At 44.5% G+C, this 18,138-nt stretch overlaps 1 protein-coding gene across 2 annotated transcripts in view; it reads right to left on the bottom strand.

The window, feature by feature from the left end:
• Window positions 1-2,570: 2,570 nt before the first annotated feature.
• The window catches only part of Phactr3 (phosphatase and actin regulator 3), a 238,434-nt gene continuing 222,866 nt past the window's right edge, over window positions 2,571-18,138 (bottom strand). For both annotated transcript variants that reach the window (XM_059262050.1, XM_059262051.1), the window contains exons 9-13: window positions 11,197-11,252; window positions 7,737-7,798; window positions 6,672-6,812; window positions 5,537-5,613; window positions 2,571-3,131 (exon numbers count right to left, since the gene is read on the bottom strand). In XM_059262050.1, the coding sequence (XP_059118033.1) occupies window positions 3,116-3,131; window positions 5,537-5,613; window positions 6,672-6,812; window positions 7,737-7,798; window positions 11,197-11,252 (352 nt within the window). In that variant the 3' untranslated portion in view covers window positions 2,571-3,115. The remainder of the gene's footprint in view (window positions 3,132-5,536; window positions 5,614-6,671; window positions 6,813-7,736; window positions 7,799-11,196; window positions 11,253-18,138) is intronic.

The following is an 18,138-nucleotide window of genomic DNA, read 5'->3' as shown; positions in this document are numbered from 1 at the left end:
TATCACTCTCTGTGCACAGGAGAGAAGTCAGGAATAAGTTACAGGTATTGGCTTTTTAAAAACACCGGCATATACTGTTTTATTTGCCTATTTTTTTTTTGCTCCATTGAAAAAAAACTGAGTAAATGGGTTCTGAGAAGATGTAGGATGAATTTGGGTTTTGTTTTGCTTTTATGATGCAGAGCCTCACGTAGCTAAGGCTGGCTTGAACCCATGATCTTCTTGAAACCTCCAAGAAACTGTATTTACACAAGTACACCACCCTGATGCCCATATTTTTAATGGGTTTGAATTTGCTTCTGACAGTAGATTTGTAGCTAAAACCTGACTTACATGTGACAGTAAGCTTAAGCCTGTAGTTACCATCAATGTCCACAAGATGGACCTCTTGATCTTAGGTGGTCTTCATTTTCCTGATTCAACGATCCAAAAATTACTCAGGTAAGAAAGCTTTTAGTTTCCTTAAAATTTTAAAAATCATGTTAAAGTTACAGATTTTTTTAGTAAAGTTTTGTAAGCTTTTTAAGGTTAGTATTATTTGCATTAAATATTTTTTCTTTATCACATTTTATGAAAATATAAGCAAATGATGTGTAAAGTTGACACATAAGAACCTCACTCCTCAGAACCACTAGTTATGATGAAGAATTCTAAGGCAACAGAAATGCTTTTCTTAATCCTCTGGACTTGAATATTAATTTTGTTTTCAAGCTTAGAGTGTCATAGGTGACTGCATATGCATAGCACCTTGCCTGTATGAGTGGTGAATTCCTCTGTATAGTGTGTACCTCTAATTTGGAAGGTACTTGGCATATGTCATACACTTAGTCACTGCAGAGTTAAATTGATGTAGCTGGTAAACATACTTGTTTCACATCTGTCAACCCTTTTAATTCCCTTTATGACACTCATAGGAATATGAAACACAGAAGTACAACTAGAGAATAGTTATTAGTAAAGCCAAACTGGTAGAAGTTGGGTACTTTTACCAATTCCTTCATTAATATTAAATTTTCTGTTAGTTTTAGTCATCTTGCAACTTCTGAGGTTAACCAAACTTGAATCCTTCTTTGGATGTCCTATACTTTACCTTAAAGTTTTATTAGCTGTAGCTACAGGATTTGACTGGAGCAGAGACCTAAAGGTTTCTGTGTCTACCAGGTCATCTCTACAAAGGCTCCACTTGGTTCTGCTCTAAGCAGTGTGGGTCTTTTGTCTACTGTGGGTGAGTAGAGTTTCTAGAAGAGCAGCAGATTCCCCTTTGTTCTGTAATAATTACATGGGTATTTCTGAGAGATTGAAATTTCAGGTTTTTTTGTTATTGTTTTGTTTGCTTGTTTGTTTGAAACTTTGACCTGCTCACATTTTAAACTGAGCAAAATATAAAATAGGAGCTGCTAATGTGTATCTTGAAATAGCAAAAAAACAAAACAAAACAAAAAAACCCCACAACAACAAAAAAACAAAAACAAAACAAAAAAACACATGCTTTGATGTTAACTGGCCACAACTAAGCATCAATGGACTCTACCATATGCAAATATTCTACATGCATGTGAAATTCAGTTTGTAGCTTCCAGTTACAAAGGCTTTAATTGACACACAGCATAGAAGACGTAAAGCTAGAACCTTTCTGCTGTCATTTCTTATTTAAAAACTAATTCAACTAATAGAATTGTTTGCTAGTATCAGGACTGTTCACAAATCTCTTTAGCCAGAGCACTACCACAAATGTCAAGCAGGTTTCATAGACATGGTCCACCAGCAGTCTTTAAAGAGCTTGGAGAACAGTGAGGTGTAGAGGATGTGTGAATTTGTGCAGGACACTTGGTTGGTCCTGGTGCTATTTAGCTAACACACTAAATGCTGAGAATGTACTGGGTTAATACCCAGCATGTTAGCTACTTTATCTCATTTAGATATATTACAGAAGTACTGAGATCATCCTAAATAGCAAGTCACTTGCTTGGAAGAGCATAGAGCCTAGATTTGAGTGTTGGTCTTTGAGCTTTGAGATCATGCTCTAAGCCATTGTTTCCCGTTAGTCAGCATGTTGAGCAGAAGGGAAGGAAGGCTTCTTTTGGAAAGACTTAAAAGCAAAAAGCAAAACAAAACAAAACCAACCTCCCCCCCCCAAAAAAAAACAACTAATGTAGGGGATTGTTAATTAGCTCACTTTCTCTCCTTGTACTGGAGTAAACTATTACTCCAAATCTCCATTCCATCTAAGCCTTTTTGCATAGGGGTTTTGACAATGCAGGCAAATAAAAACTTACAACTCTTCTTAAAGAGGGCATAGATTTTCATGTTGGTAGGATTTCCAGTAAGTTACTTCTAGATTAAATGCACTCAATATTCCTTCATAAATTTGCAATTTAACTTGAAAAAAAAAAGTTACTAGCTTTTCAAGATGCAAACCTTTATGTATTCATCAGAATCTACAGAGAACAAAGTTGGAATTTTCTTTCTTGTGTTTAGATTCTGATGGTTCAAAGGTGTTAGGAATTGACTTGTTTTTTCACAGTCTCCACCTATAACTCATCCCAACCCCAAGAAAATGAAAGCCTGGGTTCATTTCCTGCAATAAGTAGTCATTTAATTAAAGAACAAAATTAACAGGAATCAAAATGTTGGAGCTGTATTTTTTTGTTAGACATCATATAAAAAAGAGAAAGTATAATACAGTAAATCACTCTATAACATGGACTTAGTTTTCAAATCATCAGGATAAAAATGTCTTTTCAACAAAATACTGAATGACACTGGGTCACATGTCCCTCATGGCGGAGGCTGGGAATGTGAGCCTGCACATGCATGTCGCCCATCCTCCATGACGCTGCAGAACTGTAAAACAAGGTTGAAGGCAAACAAGTTTTCTTCTGGGAGAGTTACTCTGGGCCTTAAGTGACCCCAACAGTTCACACTCCTCAGACACCAAAGAAGGGAGTGAGTGTGTCCTCTGGGTTGCTCCTCTGTAGGTGAGTGGTCAGGATTGCTCCTCTGTGTGATTCTGCTCTTGTCACAAACACAGCAGTTAGTCTTGAGGAAAGTTCCCTGATGAATGTTCAGTGTTGGTATCAAAAATTAAACACAAATTCTTCTCAGAAGAAAATCTCTATGGCCTGTGGAATCTAGAAATGATTTTTAAAATTAGATGATTTAAAAACAGTTAAAGCTGCCAAAAACAAAAAACAAAAAACAACTTCCACAAACAAATTTACTGCTACTCAAAGTTTCCTAGATTTATATATAGGACTTCAAGGAGGGAGTTGCTGTAGCTGAATAGCCTCACAGAGTTCCTCATGATCAACAACTCCATGTGAAAGCTGCCAGTGAGGGTCTTGGCATACTCAGAAGCTCTAGGACTCAGTCTGGGTGGTCAGCTCCTCTTGAAAATATCTTTAAATTCATGATAATGCTTAATATAGTCAAGAAAATTACATGAGGCTCAAAATACTGTGTTGACTTTGTAAAGTTGCTATGAAGTGCTAATCTGAATGATTTCCTCACTTTTAGGTTTGGAGGCTCATTCTTTAAAATTCTGTCATTGAAAAAGCTATCAAGAACTTACAGAAACGCTAGGTAACAAGGAGGACCCTAAGAGAGACTCATGGATTGCCTGGGAAGGGGAAATAAATGAGGGCCCCTGGGTAAACTGGCGGGGGGGGGGCACATGTAGAGGGGGAGAATGAGGGATCAAGATGGCCGAGTTGGGGAAGGGATGGAGAGGGAGAACAATAAAAGAGATATCTTGATAGAAGGGGCCATTATGGGGTAAGGGAGAAACCTGATGCCAGGGAAACTCCCAGGAATCTACAAGGATGATCCCAGCTAAGACTCCTGCAATAGTGGAGAGGGTATCTGAACTGGCCTTATCCTGTAATCAGATTGGTGACTACCCTAATTGTCATCATAGAATCTACATCCAGTAACTGATGGAAGCAGATGCAGAATCCCACAGCCAAGCACTGGGCCAAGCTCTGGAGTCAAGCTGAAGAGAGGGAGGAGGGATTCTATGAGCAGGGGGGGTGGTCAAGATCATGATGGGGAAAACCACAGAGACAGATGATCCAAGCTCCTGGGAGCTCACAGACTTTAGACCAACAGCTAGGAAGCCTTTATGGTACTGACCTAGGTCCTCTGCATGTGTGTGATAGTTGTGTAGCTTGGTCTGTTTGTGGGGCCCCTAGCAGTGGGATGAGGATCTGTCCCTGGTGAAAGAGCTGGCTTTTTGGAACCTATTCCCCATGCTGGATTGCCTTGCCCAGCCTTGATGCAGGGGAGGAGCTTTGTCCTGCCTCAATTTGGTATGCCATGCTTTGTTGACTCCCATGGGAGGCCTCACCCTTTCTATGAGGAGTGGAGGAGGGGGTAGAAAGGCAGTAGTAGGAGGAAACAGGAGGAGAGGAAGAAGGGGAAATTGTGGTTGGTATGTAAAATAAATTAAAAAATTTAATAAAAAAAACTTTACAGAAACAAAGATTGATTTCCATACACAGGATTGTCTATTTCTTTGAAATAAAATAAGCACTAAAATGTGTTGTAAAGAAGAATTTTATTTCCTAAACTTAGACTAAGACTAATAAGGGCTAGGCTAACCTGTCTGGCATGAGAGGAAACTTTAAAATTTTTGTTTGCATAAGTTTCTTTCCTTACAACCCTGACACAAGTGGGGAAGTTTCATAGTTATTTTCTGTTTTATAGCCATGGTCAGATTGCAAAGCAACCCAATCCCAGCACTCAGGAGGCAGAGGCAGGTGGATCTCTGTGAGTTCAAGGCCAGCCTGGTCTACAAAGTGAGTTCCAGGAAAGGCGCAAAACTACACAGAGAAACCTTGTCTTGAAAAACAAAAAAAAAAAAAAAAAAAAAAAAAAATCTCTTAAATAAGTGTAGTGGCCACTTGGGATCCATCACTGCAGCTGAAGGCAGTGTACAGGAGCCAGGGTTGCTCTTCTTTTTGTATTTGGGGCTTGAGCATCCTTCAAGGAAGAGAACAATGCGATTGTTATTGGCTAAGTTCTCATGTGCCTGTAAGTCCTGAGAAAGGACTTGGAAAGTATGCAGAGCACTAGAAGAAAAGTTTTCCTCTAGCTTCTTCCATGCATCAGCGTCGGCATAAAATGTGCTGCTCAACTTGATGGGGAAAGTTGGGCATGTGCTTCCTTTGTATATTAAACTGTCACAGCCTCAGCACCTGGGTATGCTACACATAGTAGATTGTCCCATATGTGCTAAAGAAATGAATGAGCTTTGTGGTTTGATGAATGATGTTAATATCAATATAGATACAGGATAGGAAAATGGAGAGTGCTCTCACAGCAATCTAGATGTGGCAAATTCTATAAGTTAATTTTTATTATTGGAATTAAGTACCTAAGAATATTTTAATCTGAGACCAATTTTCTTAAACATAGCATCTATGTATCCCTTCTCACCACCAATCCCTCCTTAGTAACAGTTTGTCCCAAGGAGGTGGTACTGAGTATAAAGCTCCTTGTGGCTAGACACCATGCAGTTCACACAACAGAAAATTACCTTGTCAAGTGCTTGCTAGATGCATGTACCTCCATTTCATTACTTTTATACTCATTTAATTCTTTACGAATTGCTGCCTGAAATTTAGAAAGGATAGATTTTTCAAGTTAACAAATTATTACCTTTACATATTGTCAGCCATTAATATATGCAGAAATATTGTGATCAATAATTAGGAAGGAATTAATTTGCTGTATTGTAATGGGGCAGACAACCCTTCCCACCCTAACTAATGAACCTAACACAGTCTTGGAGAACCAGAATAATAAGATCAGCTTTTGAGCATCTTGTTATTGGGCTATCAGAAAACCCACACGTCACTGGAACTTTTGAGCATATATTTCTGTTTTGTGCTGTGGCAGAAGTAGAGTGAGCATCTGTTTTAGGGCCTCTAGTCTGGCCCTCCTCTAGTTTCCCTAAACACTCTATCATAACTGTTTCAAAGATGAGCCCTTCAGGGTCCAGGTGAGATGAGTGTCTATTGGAAACATAGAAAGCCTTTGAGGTGAGCTGTTTTCCTATATTCAGATAACATTGACTGCTAAAGATATTCTCTCCCTTTGATCATCTATGCATGTTCATCTCCAGTGTAACAGCATTTTTCCAGGTTGATACAATAACTGAATATTTCTAAGCATGTGTAAGAACAAATAACTAATTCAGTGGTTGTATAATTTTTCTTTTTTATGAAAAGTATTCTGAAAGCTTCCTCCATGCTTCTGGGTTTATGTCCTACTAGATAATATATTTCAAACATGGACAGTCACTTACCCTATTTGCTTGGGTCATTTTATTTCCTTTATACCATCCTTACAAAATTTTACAGTTCACACTGCCATGGCACTTGGAAATTGCCATTTCTTGGGAAAATGCTTGCACACTCTGTGATGGCCACCCACTGGATATGTCAGGTACCACTTGCATTGACAACCCCAAATGTATTAATGATACTTCCAAGTGTCCTTCAGAACAAAACTGTCCCCTGTCTCCTAGCTCAACTCAATCCTAAATTATCTTCATGAAACCAACAGGGTGTGGGACATAATTTACCTAGTGGTTCACATTGTCTTAGAAAGCCCCAGCCTGAATATAAGATGTGATACCCCACTCCCCAACCAGCACAGAAGCAGTGTACCTTATCTGCTGCTGACAGTCTTGTCCAGGGTTTGTCTGCCCTCCTGTCATAGTCCTGTGCTCTTGCTACTTCCACATAGTCACTAAAACGGATCAGTATTTTTCTGTCTCTCAATTCATCAACAGTGGGTCTCTGATTAAGCTAAAATAAAAGATGATTATAGTTAGGTATCATATGCCACACTTGTTTTCTTGTAGTAAGAAGACATGAAGAGCTGGAAGGCTGTTCTGGTAGCTCCAAGCTCAACACAGCATGGGCCTGGGTCAGCCAGGCAGTAGAGTAAGCAGGATGAAAGGTAGACTTGAGCTTGTGGAGTTACTTCCTAGACCAGCCATTGTAAATCTAACTCAATGTCATATAAACCCTTGATGCTGATTCTGTAATCAGAGAACTAAGGCAACTAAAAGTGACAAGTCTAAAAGGTATGTGATTCTTTGTGTAAAAAAAAAATAATGCTCAGTTGCCTTCTGGCAAGGAATCATAAGTGGTATTTGGGTGTTATTGCCTTCCCAGCTGATTGCTGCTAGGGCCTTGCCAACAAGGTTCAGTTAGACACTGGGATATGTGCAAAAGGCATTGCTTTTGGAGCAACTGACACCATGTTGCCCGGAAAAGCACAAAGTCACAGGATACTTTGCACTCCCCATCCAAATGCTGCAGAAGCTTTCCCTGGTTCATATCTATTTATAAAATAAGGTGCTTTGGTTATAATCCAGTGCAGGTTAGTTTGTCCACTCTACATAAGTTAGGGTCATCTGGGAAGAGGGAATACCAATTGTGGAATTGCCTCCATCAGCTGGCCTGTGAGTATGTCTGTGTGGACATTTTCCTGATGACTGATGTGGGAGGGCCGAGCCCACTGGAGGTGGTGCCACCCCTAGGTAGGTATCTCTGAGTTGTATAAATAAGCAAGCCAGAAAGTAGCACTTCTTCATGGTCTGCTTTAGTTCCTGCCTCAGTTTCTCTCAATGATGCACTATGACTTGGAAATATAAACAAACCCTTTCCAAGTTGCTTTTGGTCATGGTGTTTAACACAGTAATATAAAGCAATCTAGGACAATACCTTTCTTGTTAATCTTTGCTTGATTTCTCTCCTTTCTTCCTGTTCTGTCTGATCATTCCTTTCTGTGAAAGATTAAAACAGAAATAGAAGTAGGTTGAGCATTTCTTGTTATACAAGCGAGCACCAAGTTTCCTAGAGCCACTTTATAGATGGCACCTTTTGACATACTAGTTTCTATGTTTGGAGTCACTTTCCCAAAAGCTGCTCAGGACATGCTGGCCTGAGCTGTCATGCTTGATTATCCTTCCTAGTCTAATTCTCCTCTGTCCTATACAGAAGTATGTTGTTGCTGCTTACTTCTGGGGAGCAGCTGTCTGTTGGTCTTCAGTCCACTCAAATACCTGTCTATAATATCTAGGAACATAGGGAGCATACAGTTGCTATAGCACAATAATCAAGCATATGCTCAGCTCTAAGTAATCAGCACAGTTTGTCTTCTGTCTTTCCATTTTACAGATGTGTACACCTTAGACAACTTGTACAAAACATGAACTTCAGATTCTAGGCAACATAGCATCAAATATGAGCATATTCACAAACCAGCTGCTTCTCCATTGTTGAAGCATAACTACTTGTGTATGACAGTATTTTCTAAGGGGCCAAAGGCCCTCAGAATTGGCGTTGCCTCTTGAGTTGTGTTCACACAATACTTGGGAGTTAAAGGTAGGCCAACACAGCCGGGCGGTGGTGGCGCACGCCTTTAATCCCAGCACTCGGGAGGCAGAGCCAGGCAGATCTCTGTGAGTTCGAGGCCAGCCTGGGCTACCAAGTGAGTTCCAGGAAAGGCGCAAAGCTACACAGAGAAACCCTGTCTCGAAAAACCAAAAAAATAAATAAATTAAAAAAAAATAAAGGTAGGCCAACATGTTGAAGTACTATAGTAATGTAAGCCTGGCCCTTGGATGCAGAGAGAAAAATGTAGTCCTATTTCTGGCATTCTGGTTGCTAAATAAAGCCTCAGGTCCCCAACCTTAACAGAACTCCTGCCTAGGAAAAAGATCTCACCCACCAGCACACAGAACAGCAGTACAGTGATGTCTGGGGAAAGGAGCCCTTGAAACCTACACCAAACATCATTTTACATTATCTGCATCTATTTAAGTGTTGCATTTCAAATACTCCTGTATTGGGGGAACTGGGTATGTGGGTGTTTAATACATCTGAATGTGCTTTTCAATACTTTTTCATTTAAAAAGCTATCTTAGACTAGAGTATCTTAGACAAAAACACAGTCATGTTATATGCTTGCTTAGTTCTTCAGCCATATACGGTAATAGAAAAAGCACTGTTGTAAGCTATGGTCACAAAGTAGTGAAACAACCAGGAAATGGTGAAAATGTCATCAGACCAGGCCTGAGAGGCTGGAGCTATGGCATGAAAGCTGTTCTGGACAAACAAAGGCCCTGGACAAACCCCAAGTATAGTCTCCTTGTGAAAAGACTGAGGAAAAGCGGGATTCCCCCACTCCCCCTTAATCGTGAAAATGTCATCTAGAACACAGTTTGGAGAAGTTATACCAGCACCTTGGACAGCTCCATGTGCATCTTCCATAAGTATCCAAGGATATGTGCTTGCTTCTAGTGTGGTGACTAAGAACTTGGACAGCCAGAGAGGTGAGATAGTATTCATGTGTTAAAATGTCACATTTCCTCACTAGTAAAATGGGGACAACAGCCAACTCTAAGATTTGTGGTAAGGATTAAGGAACACATTTCAGGTCATGTCTGGCACAGACTGAGCCCAGTCACCATATTTGATTAGGCCACCAATACATGGAATTCTGAGTGTGTGTCAGATGCACTGCCATTTCATACATCTCCCCTTGAAGAGAAGAAAGCACAAAGTTCAATCACAAGTGAAACCACATGTAGTGTGCACAGCTAGGTATGCTACTCTTATTCCATATGTGGTAGCCCTAGCCTTGCCACAGACAAAACAGAACCCCACAAATCAAATAGTGGGTTCCTCAGACCCTCCTACTCAGGACACTTGACAAGGCTTCTGGGCTAAGGATAAATCTGGCCTGCTGGTGAAGGTGCTGTGTTTATAGTGTGTTGCCATGGTCATCACAAGGAAAAATCCACTTTGCTTCTGTGTGCTGAAGGTGAGTGCAGTAGGTTCCACCTGCTTGCTAGCTCCACTCACTGAGCACAGTCTATTTTTAAGACTTCACTGTTTATTTCAGATAGTAATTAGAAGCACAGGAGTGGGGGTGGCGGGGAGACCTGGTTACACACATGGAAGAGAAGACACTTGCTATGGATGGGGGGAGTGGGTCTGGGGCTCTCTTCCTGTGTCAATAGCACACCTAGAGTATGGCATGCCCTAAATATAGAACTGCTTTGTCTAAATCTAGACCACAGCTTTGAATAGTATCAATGACATAGGAATAAATTTAAAATAAGTGGCTTTATATTTTAATATCCAAATAATTGCTAACTAAAATAGCTTGACTCCTGTCTACTAGCTCAAGCATGGTATCAGCCACAGTCTAGGCAACATAAAGTACTCACCACATAAGTTTAAAAACACAATTCCTAATCTTAGATGTTTTCCCCCAACAGTCTACAAAGGAGGGGATAGCTTTAAGGTTAAAGGCAGTATTGAGGCAAAGACAGGAGAGGAATGAGTTGAGTTGCATGTGCAAATCAAGACTCTATAGCCTCACTGATAGTACCAGGTCAGTCTTGGTACTGTTACAACTTTGAAAAAGGTGTTCACAAACAACATGCAGGCAAGTGGAGTGTGCAGCATACAGCAAGAGAAAAGCTTAAGAGTCATGCTACTGGACTGACCCAAAGACAACACATATTATGGAAAATACTTTAAAAACTAGTCTGTTAGCCAGGGAAACACTACTCAGGGTACACCTTTGGAGGGTTTGACTACCTTCCACTATCAAAGACCATGAAACTTCCATACAGTGGACATTATATTGTTAGACACCCAGATTCGGCACATTACAATTACATACCTAACTAGGCTGGAACTCAAAGTTCTGAGCCACAGAAGTTTCAGGGCTCTAGTGAGCTGTCATTTATTTTTTTCTAGGAGGAACAAGTAAGGGTTATAGCATACTCTGGGACAACTCCTGCCTGGGTCTGTGATTTCTAACACCCGTAGGACCCCCACTGCCAACTCCCTAGAAGCTTTGCTTGGCATCCAACATGTGCAGGGTTAATGATTTGTTTACCTTGGGTCTACAGGACCATCTAATAAACCTGAAGATAAGAGCATCTTTAATTATGCTAGGAAGAGAGCTATTTTTATTTCATTTTAGAAAGAGCTTTCTGAATGCAGCTACTTTGAGTCCTTTCTTTCAGAATTGCTTAGCTACTCAGATTTAAGGGAACCCATCATGTTCAGTGTGCAGAGCTGGGCTGGGCTACTAGAGCTCAGATTCCTGCAGCAGCCTCAGCACATGTGAGGGAAACCTCTAGAGGAATCACCCGCTACTCACGTTTCAGGATATTTCTTCTCTCCAGCTCCTCCACGGCTGGTCTCTGGCTCAGCCTTCTGCGGAAAAACACTAAGATTATGTTTTGCACCATGGTGGCTGCCTGGAAGTTCTACCCAGGGTCTGTGCAATGAGAGGTGCCTGGCATACACCCTTGTAGTTCAAGATCACCTTCCGAAAGGGAGATGAGAGTGGACCACTAGAGCCTCTTGCTGGCAAAATCAAGTCAGACTTCCATATGGGAGGGAAAGCTGGTCCACAGAGCCAGTGCTGCGGAAATCCTTGCTCCACTCCACATCATCACCTGCCCCCTGCCTGGTGTGCACAGTTCACCCAGCCACAGGCATGTTTAATCAGTGCAGAGATTCATTCAGGAAAGTCTTCTTCCTGCCCATTAGCTTAGGGAGAGGCAGGCACCACTGCTGGGCTTCAGGCTTCTGGTTACAGCCATTCCCCCAGATCCTTGCTTCCAGGCATCAGCTCCATCCTCCATCCTCAGCACAAGAAAATCAGCCCAGGAATACAGCCACCTGCCTGCCAGGCTGAGAGGAGCCTTCTCTGCTCTGCCCCACCCAGGGGGAGTGTCTAGGGCCAGCAGAGGGGCCTTGCCTCCTGTCAGTGAGCACACAGCTCTAACACCAATGACAGCTGGGGATCTCCCAGCTAACTAGGAAGGGAGCCGCCCACACATGCGCCTCCCGCCTCCCTTTCTCCCTCTAGCAGCCCAGATGAGTGTGCCAGTGTGCTGTGTGAAGACAAATTACTATTTCCTTTTCAGATAGTCTCTGGCTTGGGGAGTTGGAGGACACAGCCCAAAAAATAAAACATCAAAACCCCACAAAACATAAACAAAGGCCTTGTCAGGAGAGGGAGGCATAATTAGACAAAATCAATGCCAAGCTCCAATTATTTTTATCTAAAATAATGGCTTTGGGTTGGAGCCAGAAGCCTCCCTACTTCCGGATCCTCAGCCACTGTAGAGAGACATCAGGGCCAAATCCCTGAATACTCAGAGTCGGGGGCTATAACATTTTGCCCCTGTGAAAATGTGTATCTATTTATAACCCCTGTCCCAGCACAAAGACCAGGGCGTGGTGTGTCTGCTCCACACCTCCCTCCACACTGGAACTCAAGTTTGCTTTGGGCTCACCCAGAGCTTTGTCTGCCAGCTCTTTTGGGGCAGGAGAATGGCCTCCATCCTACTCCTAATGTTCTCTGAGATTTGAACCTGGACCCTGACAACTTCTGTCTGGCAACCAGAGCCTAGAGCATCCCCATCTGTCGTAGGTAAAGCCTGCCAAACCTGGCCCCTGCTCCCTGCTGCTGTGGCCCTAAACCCTCTCAAATGACCCTAGACTACCAGCTACGCATCAGACACTGTTCCCATGGACACACTGCTGAGCCTGGAAGGTGGGAGAGCTTGCTGTCCAGAAGGAGAGGCAGATGAACAAGAAACAAATCAGCAGCTATTTTTCAGTGGCCTACACACAGAATAAATGAATTGAAGGATAAGGGACCAAGCAGGACAGGGGAATCTGGGCAAGGTGCAGTTGCACTGAGCTCCTGGTGACAAGAAGGGGCCTAACTGCTCACTTGCTGGGCTTGAAGACTAAGGGAAGAAGGAAAGATCACATGACAACCTGCTGCAGTTAAGCCTACGAGGTCTTGGAGGACATGTGCGAGTAGACTGTATCTTGACGGTTCTGGGGCTGAAGAATGGCGTGGTATAAGGTGTTCTCCCATTCTTTCCAACCTGCTCAAGAAGCACTCCACTGACAGAGATTGTTCAAGTGGGCTGTGGTACCACAGGCAGTATGACAGGGCAGTAGAGGATGGACTTTGGAAGAGGGAAGACACACCCTGATGATCAGAGCTTGTCATTTTCTAGCTGAGCATCTGTAAGCAGGACGCTTGGCTTTTCTGAGCCTTACTTCTCACATGCAAGGAGAACAAAACAGATCTTCGAAGAGCTGTGTACACTCAGTCAATGCCAAATGGTGTTTCATAACATTTACTTGGAATTAAGAAATCTCTCAAGAATTCCTACACCTCAAGGGTGGCCATACCCAAGGGCTCTTTGACCCTGGTGAAATCAGGATTTGGGCCATCAATGCATACTTTTTTTTCTGACATTTATAAGTAAATGTTTTCTTCAGAAAAGCAATCCTAGCAGGGTATTGTTCCATGATATGTGATTATTCTTGTTATCTGTGTGAAGTGGTCACCTGTGTCAGACACTTCCTCCTCGCCCCAAATGCCATTCTTCAAGTTCACTACCCAGCAGAAGACAAGCAGAGACCATAGGGAATTAGTTCATTGGCCTGGGCCTGGAAACAGCCAAACTGTTCAATTCTCCCCTCTTTACCTGTGTCCCTATCCACTGGGGTCCACCACACCAAGGCAGCACTGCCACACAGCCCCTTGACTGGCTAGTCTATGTATCTCATAGGACCGAGCACCTCTGGCCCCAGGTAAGTCACAAGCCATCTGCCAAGCCAGGGGTGAGAGGTTGGACTCTTCCTTCTCACAGTGCTGTACCCACAGGATAACGTGAGAAAGCTCAGCCTAGGTCAGGTGAACAGCCCATCGGAGCAGCCCATCACCTTGCTTCAACACTGTCACCGTTATAATGACAACCTCGGCTGTTAGTTTCTCAACCAATGTTTATGGAATGAGATGGAGGCATTTTTTTTAAACTGACCTGTACTTCCCATTCCAAGTACAAAACCCTGGAAAGAGATGGTTCACAGAGGCATCTGACCACCTGAGCTCAGGGTACAGGACCTGCACCTGAGTTAATGAGGAATCACCCCTGCCTCCACCCAACCCCAGCATCTCAGAGCCTGACACCTGCCAGGTCTGCATGTGGCAGATTCGAAACAAGTCAGACACCTGGTCTCAACTCAGGCCACAGGAGCCCTGGCAACAGGAACCAGAACCCACAGCTGGATCCAAAGAAGGGAGGGCCACAGCAGTAGTGGGCAGCAGATGGCAGGAACAGACAAGCCTGACCATCAGGACAGGTGGTCAGGCTGAGGCTGGTGCAAAGTGAGGCACACAGGCCTTGGCTGGTGGTGCAGTGGCCACTCAGGCCACGAGGACATGGACATTTTGTCGTCAGAACCACAGTCTTGGAAAGGAGGACTGGACTGAAGGAACACCTCCCTTATGATCCTACAACTTCCTGATAGTGGAATCAGCACACCTTGCTGCCAGTGAGCCCAGAGGGGCAGCAACAGATGTTGGTGAAGGATGGACAGAATGAGTGCTGGGTCTTTTCTCATTCCCTGGACTGTAACACCCAATCTGGACAGTGCTACTACCTTAGTGCCATTATCTCAGGGACAAGGAGCCAGGAAACAGCAAGAAACTGCCTCAGCAGAAGTGCTCTGGGAGCCAAGGAGGCCAGGAGCATCATATCCCAGTGGGATGCCTGGCTCATGATTCTCATTGCCACTGCCCTGTCCATGATTTGGTGACAGTGACTTACCATGTGGAGCTGACTCCCCAGAGTAAGGCTTGATGTGGTAGAAAAGTACATCACCACAGGGCAGAAGTCCTCCCCCCACCCCCAAGGAGAGAGGCATCCTGACACAATAGCATCCAGTGTACAGAGGAGGGAGTGTCAGAAGCCTGGAAGAAAGTGTGGGCTGCGGCTAACTTCACCCACTGCCAGGAACATCACAGATCCCAGCTGTCTGTGAGTCCCTGTAGGTCCTGGTGCAGGAGAACTAATAGGACAGTGACCTCTCAGTGGCTTTTTGGAACTGTCAATCTGAAAGTCACCTATTGTGGTGATACTTTGTTTGTGATCTAAGGCTCAGAAAGACAAAAGAGCAAGCCACAGCCACCACCTCTTACCTCCCCAACTATCTCAGGGTCATGAGTTCTTGTTTTGAAAAGAAAAATGGGGGAGTTGGTGAGGTAAGAGGTGGTGGTGGTGGCTTGCTCTTTTGTCTCTCTGAGCTTCAGGCAAGCTTTATTTGTTAGATCACAAACAATATATCACCACAACATACAGCCCTGATGTGCACTGTGAATCCAGCCAGGAATGAGCAGTAAGGGCACAGGGAGGAAGAGGTGGCAGAGATGGAATGGAGGGTGGAGGTAGAAGCGGCCAGCACACAGTGGGTGGAATGCACAGGTGGGTACTGAAGATAAAGGGGGTGCCTGCACCTCAACATTCCTGTCTGTGGAAGGCTGGTAAGCTTTTGCTCCACTGGATCAGCACCTGGAGTCAGGGTATTCTTATGTGCAAGCTACAGCATCTGAGCTAACAGAACTACAGAGTGGGGACAGGAGATTGCTGCCCGGGGACAAAGCCACAGCCATCACGAAAGAACAAACCCTGGTGCCCTGTCCCTTCGAGGACGAGAATGGTGACAACGCCATTTGTATACATCACGTATAATTCAAAATCTTCACACACACACACACGCACACGCACATGCACACGCACACACACACATGCACACACACAGACACACACACACACACACACACACACACACACACGCACGCACGCACACACACGGTGTTTGAGAGGATAGTTGGCGGCTCAAGAATCCCAGGGTTGGCCTACGTACAACATCTTAATGTTTCACACTCTCAAAATGTACAGCAGTTGTCTACCCATGAAAACCATCCCAAGATATATCACTAATCCAAAAAACAAGAAATCAGATTTTGTGGGCAAAGAGGTCTCGATGCTTTTCTTACTATAACACACCCCATGGCATTATATGTGTATATAAGAATGACAGGACCCTTCCTGTGAAAACAGGGCAAGCCCTAAGGTTGACTCTGTGGCATAGAGCCTTGTGCACACCCCAGCCTTGGCAGCTCAGGCCCAGCCAGGACCCAGGAGGAGCCCTGATCATCCCTGAGCCGACTGCTTCTCCTCACAGCAGGGACCTTTGGAGATGAGGACGACCTGGGAGGGTCCATGCAGAGAGCACACAAACACACCGCCTACTACCTCTTTCTCTCTGCGGCAGCCATGCTCCTACTTGCCCTTCCTCCCCGCAGGGTCCTCCCCACATGGTTCCCCGGGATACCTTCCCCAGGTTACTGTGTTCAAGCCTTAATCCACCCTAGGATTCTAATTAATATACTGCCTGTCCCTCTCTGGGCAATGGCTTCCCTTCACCGTAGCGCTAAGCTCTCTGGGTATCCTTGGCTTGTATAAACTTGCAGCTTCCATTACTCTCACCCATCCTCCTATATGAGAAGAGCCTTGGTTCAAGGCAGAGACAGATATGAATGCCCTGAAAGCTGACTCTAGACCTACAATGTTGATAAGGTATCTTATCCCTCTGATGTTTGGTTTCCCTTCTGAACAGTGGGCAGATGCTATACCATATCTCGGGTTCCCCATCAGGACCAGCTGAGGCACAGGAGCATGAGGCAGCAGGCATCACGCACTCAGATGACAGCAGTCTCCAAGTCCTCCTCGGCACATGGTCTTAACAACCTGATGCTCTGGACTGGATGACTACAGATTCACCGGAAGTTCTGAGAAGCTCACCTCACGGTGGGTCTGGCTTACAAAGGGATGCTCTATAAGCATTGACTCCCAGCTGCCAGTTTCAATGCTACCCTAACCCAGACTCCACTCAGAGTTTCACCAGGTCAACTAAGTGTTGGGCCAACATTGAAAGATTCCTTCCAGAAGAGGCAGATGCCTCCTAGAGACAGGCTGCAGCTGGAGAGCAGACGGCGGCACTGCACCCACGGATCCTGCGGCTATTTTGGGAGGTGATCCTGCCCCACAGCTATTCCTGAGTCACTATGAAACTGGGATTCCCCAGTGAGGGGGTGCCAACACCACCACTCAGATCCAGAATCAGGCGAGTGGAAAGTTCTTTTCACTGCTGCCTGCTGCCATCAAAAGCGACAGTGCACGGGTCACAAACCACTGGGTGACAGGAGTACACCTAGAGAATGGGGGTCAAGAGGACAGTCTGCTCCAGAAGGGTTCCAGGAGAACAGCCCACATGACAAGGGCACGTTACCATGAGGAGGACAGAACTAAACACCCAACAGAGGATCCAGCCAGCTCCAGGCCTAGAGAGGAAAGAGCGTGCCCTCGTCGGAATCACACCCTTCTGAGCAGTGGATTCTCCACTCACTGAAGGCTTACCTAGGGAGATGCCAGCTGCTATCTCCCCCAAACCCCCCCCCCCCCACATAACCTCTAGGGTGATCCTGTCCCAGCAGCTACCTGCCCCAGCTTTCTGAACACAAGGGTGGGTGTGGAACCAAGGCCTCCATTCCCATGTCCACAGCCAACCTCTCTCACGCCACCCTGATATCTCCGGCTTGTTCAGTGACCACTGCTCCATCTTCGAGTTTGTTCCCACCCAGCAACCTTCTGTTTCTAATTACACTCACTCCCAATACCCCAGGGGTCGCCACATCTGAGCATAGTGACAGGCACCCAGAGGCTCTGTCCCTTCTAGCCCCACCATAGGCTGGCCTTCATGAAACCCCATGATGAACTCAATCCAAATGTCCTCAGCAAGGTTGGGCAGTCCATGGTGACTCCTGCATTGCTTTCTGCTTCTGCCCTGTGCTCTTTGCCCTGTGCCATAGAACACAACAAGCAAGAGCTTCAAATGTCTCCTGGTGCCAGGATGCCCTTCCCAACTCAGGGTCCCCAACCCTACTAGACTTATATCATTATATACCTATATCATTGCACAACACAGACCAGCACCCAGCTTTACCTCTAATCAGCCTTCACACTCACTTTAAAAAATATCAGGGGCTAGAGAAATAGCTCGGTAGGTAAAGTTCTTGCCATGGAAGCATGGGGACCTAAGTTCTGACCTCTAGCACCCATTAAAAAAACACATAAATTAGTCAGACAAATAATATCAAAATGGGTAAATGTTTTGACAAGCAGTTCACAAAACCACAGATGGCTAATAAGTGCATAAAATG

Source organism: Peromyscus eremicus, chromosome 4 (assembly GCF_949786415.1).
Source record: "Peromyscus eremicus chromosome 4, PerEre_H2_v1, whole genome shotgun sequence".
Taxonomy (NCBI): Eukaryota; Metazoa; Chordata; class Mammalia; order Rodentia; family Cricetidae; genus Peromyscus; species Peromyscus eremicus.
The sequence above is the reverse complement of the archived record's forward strand: the minus strand, read 5'-3'. Positions and strand labels throughout refer to the sequence as shown.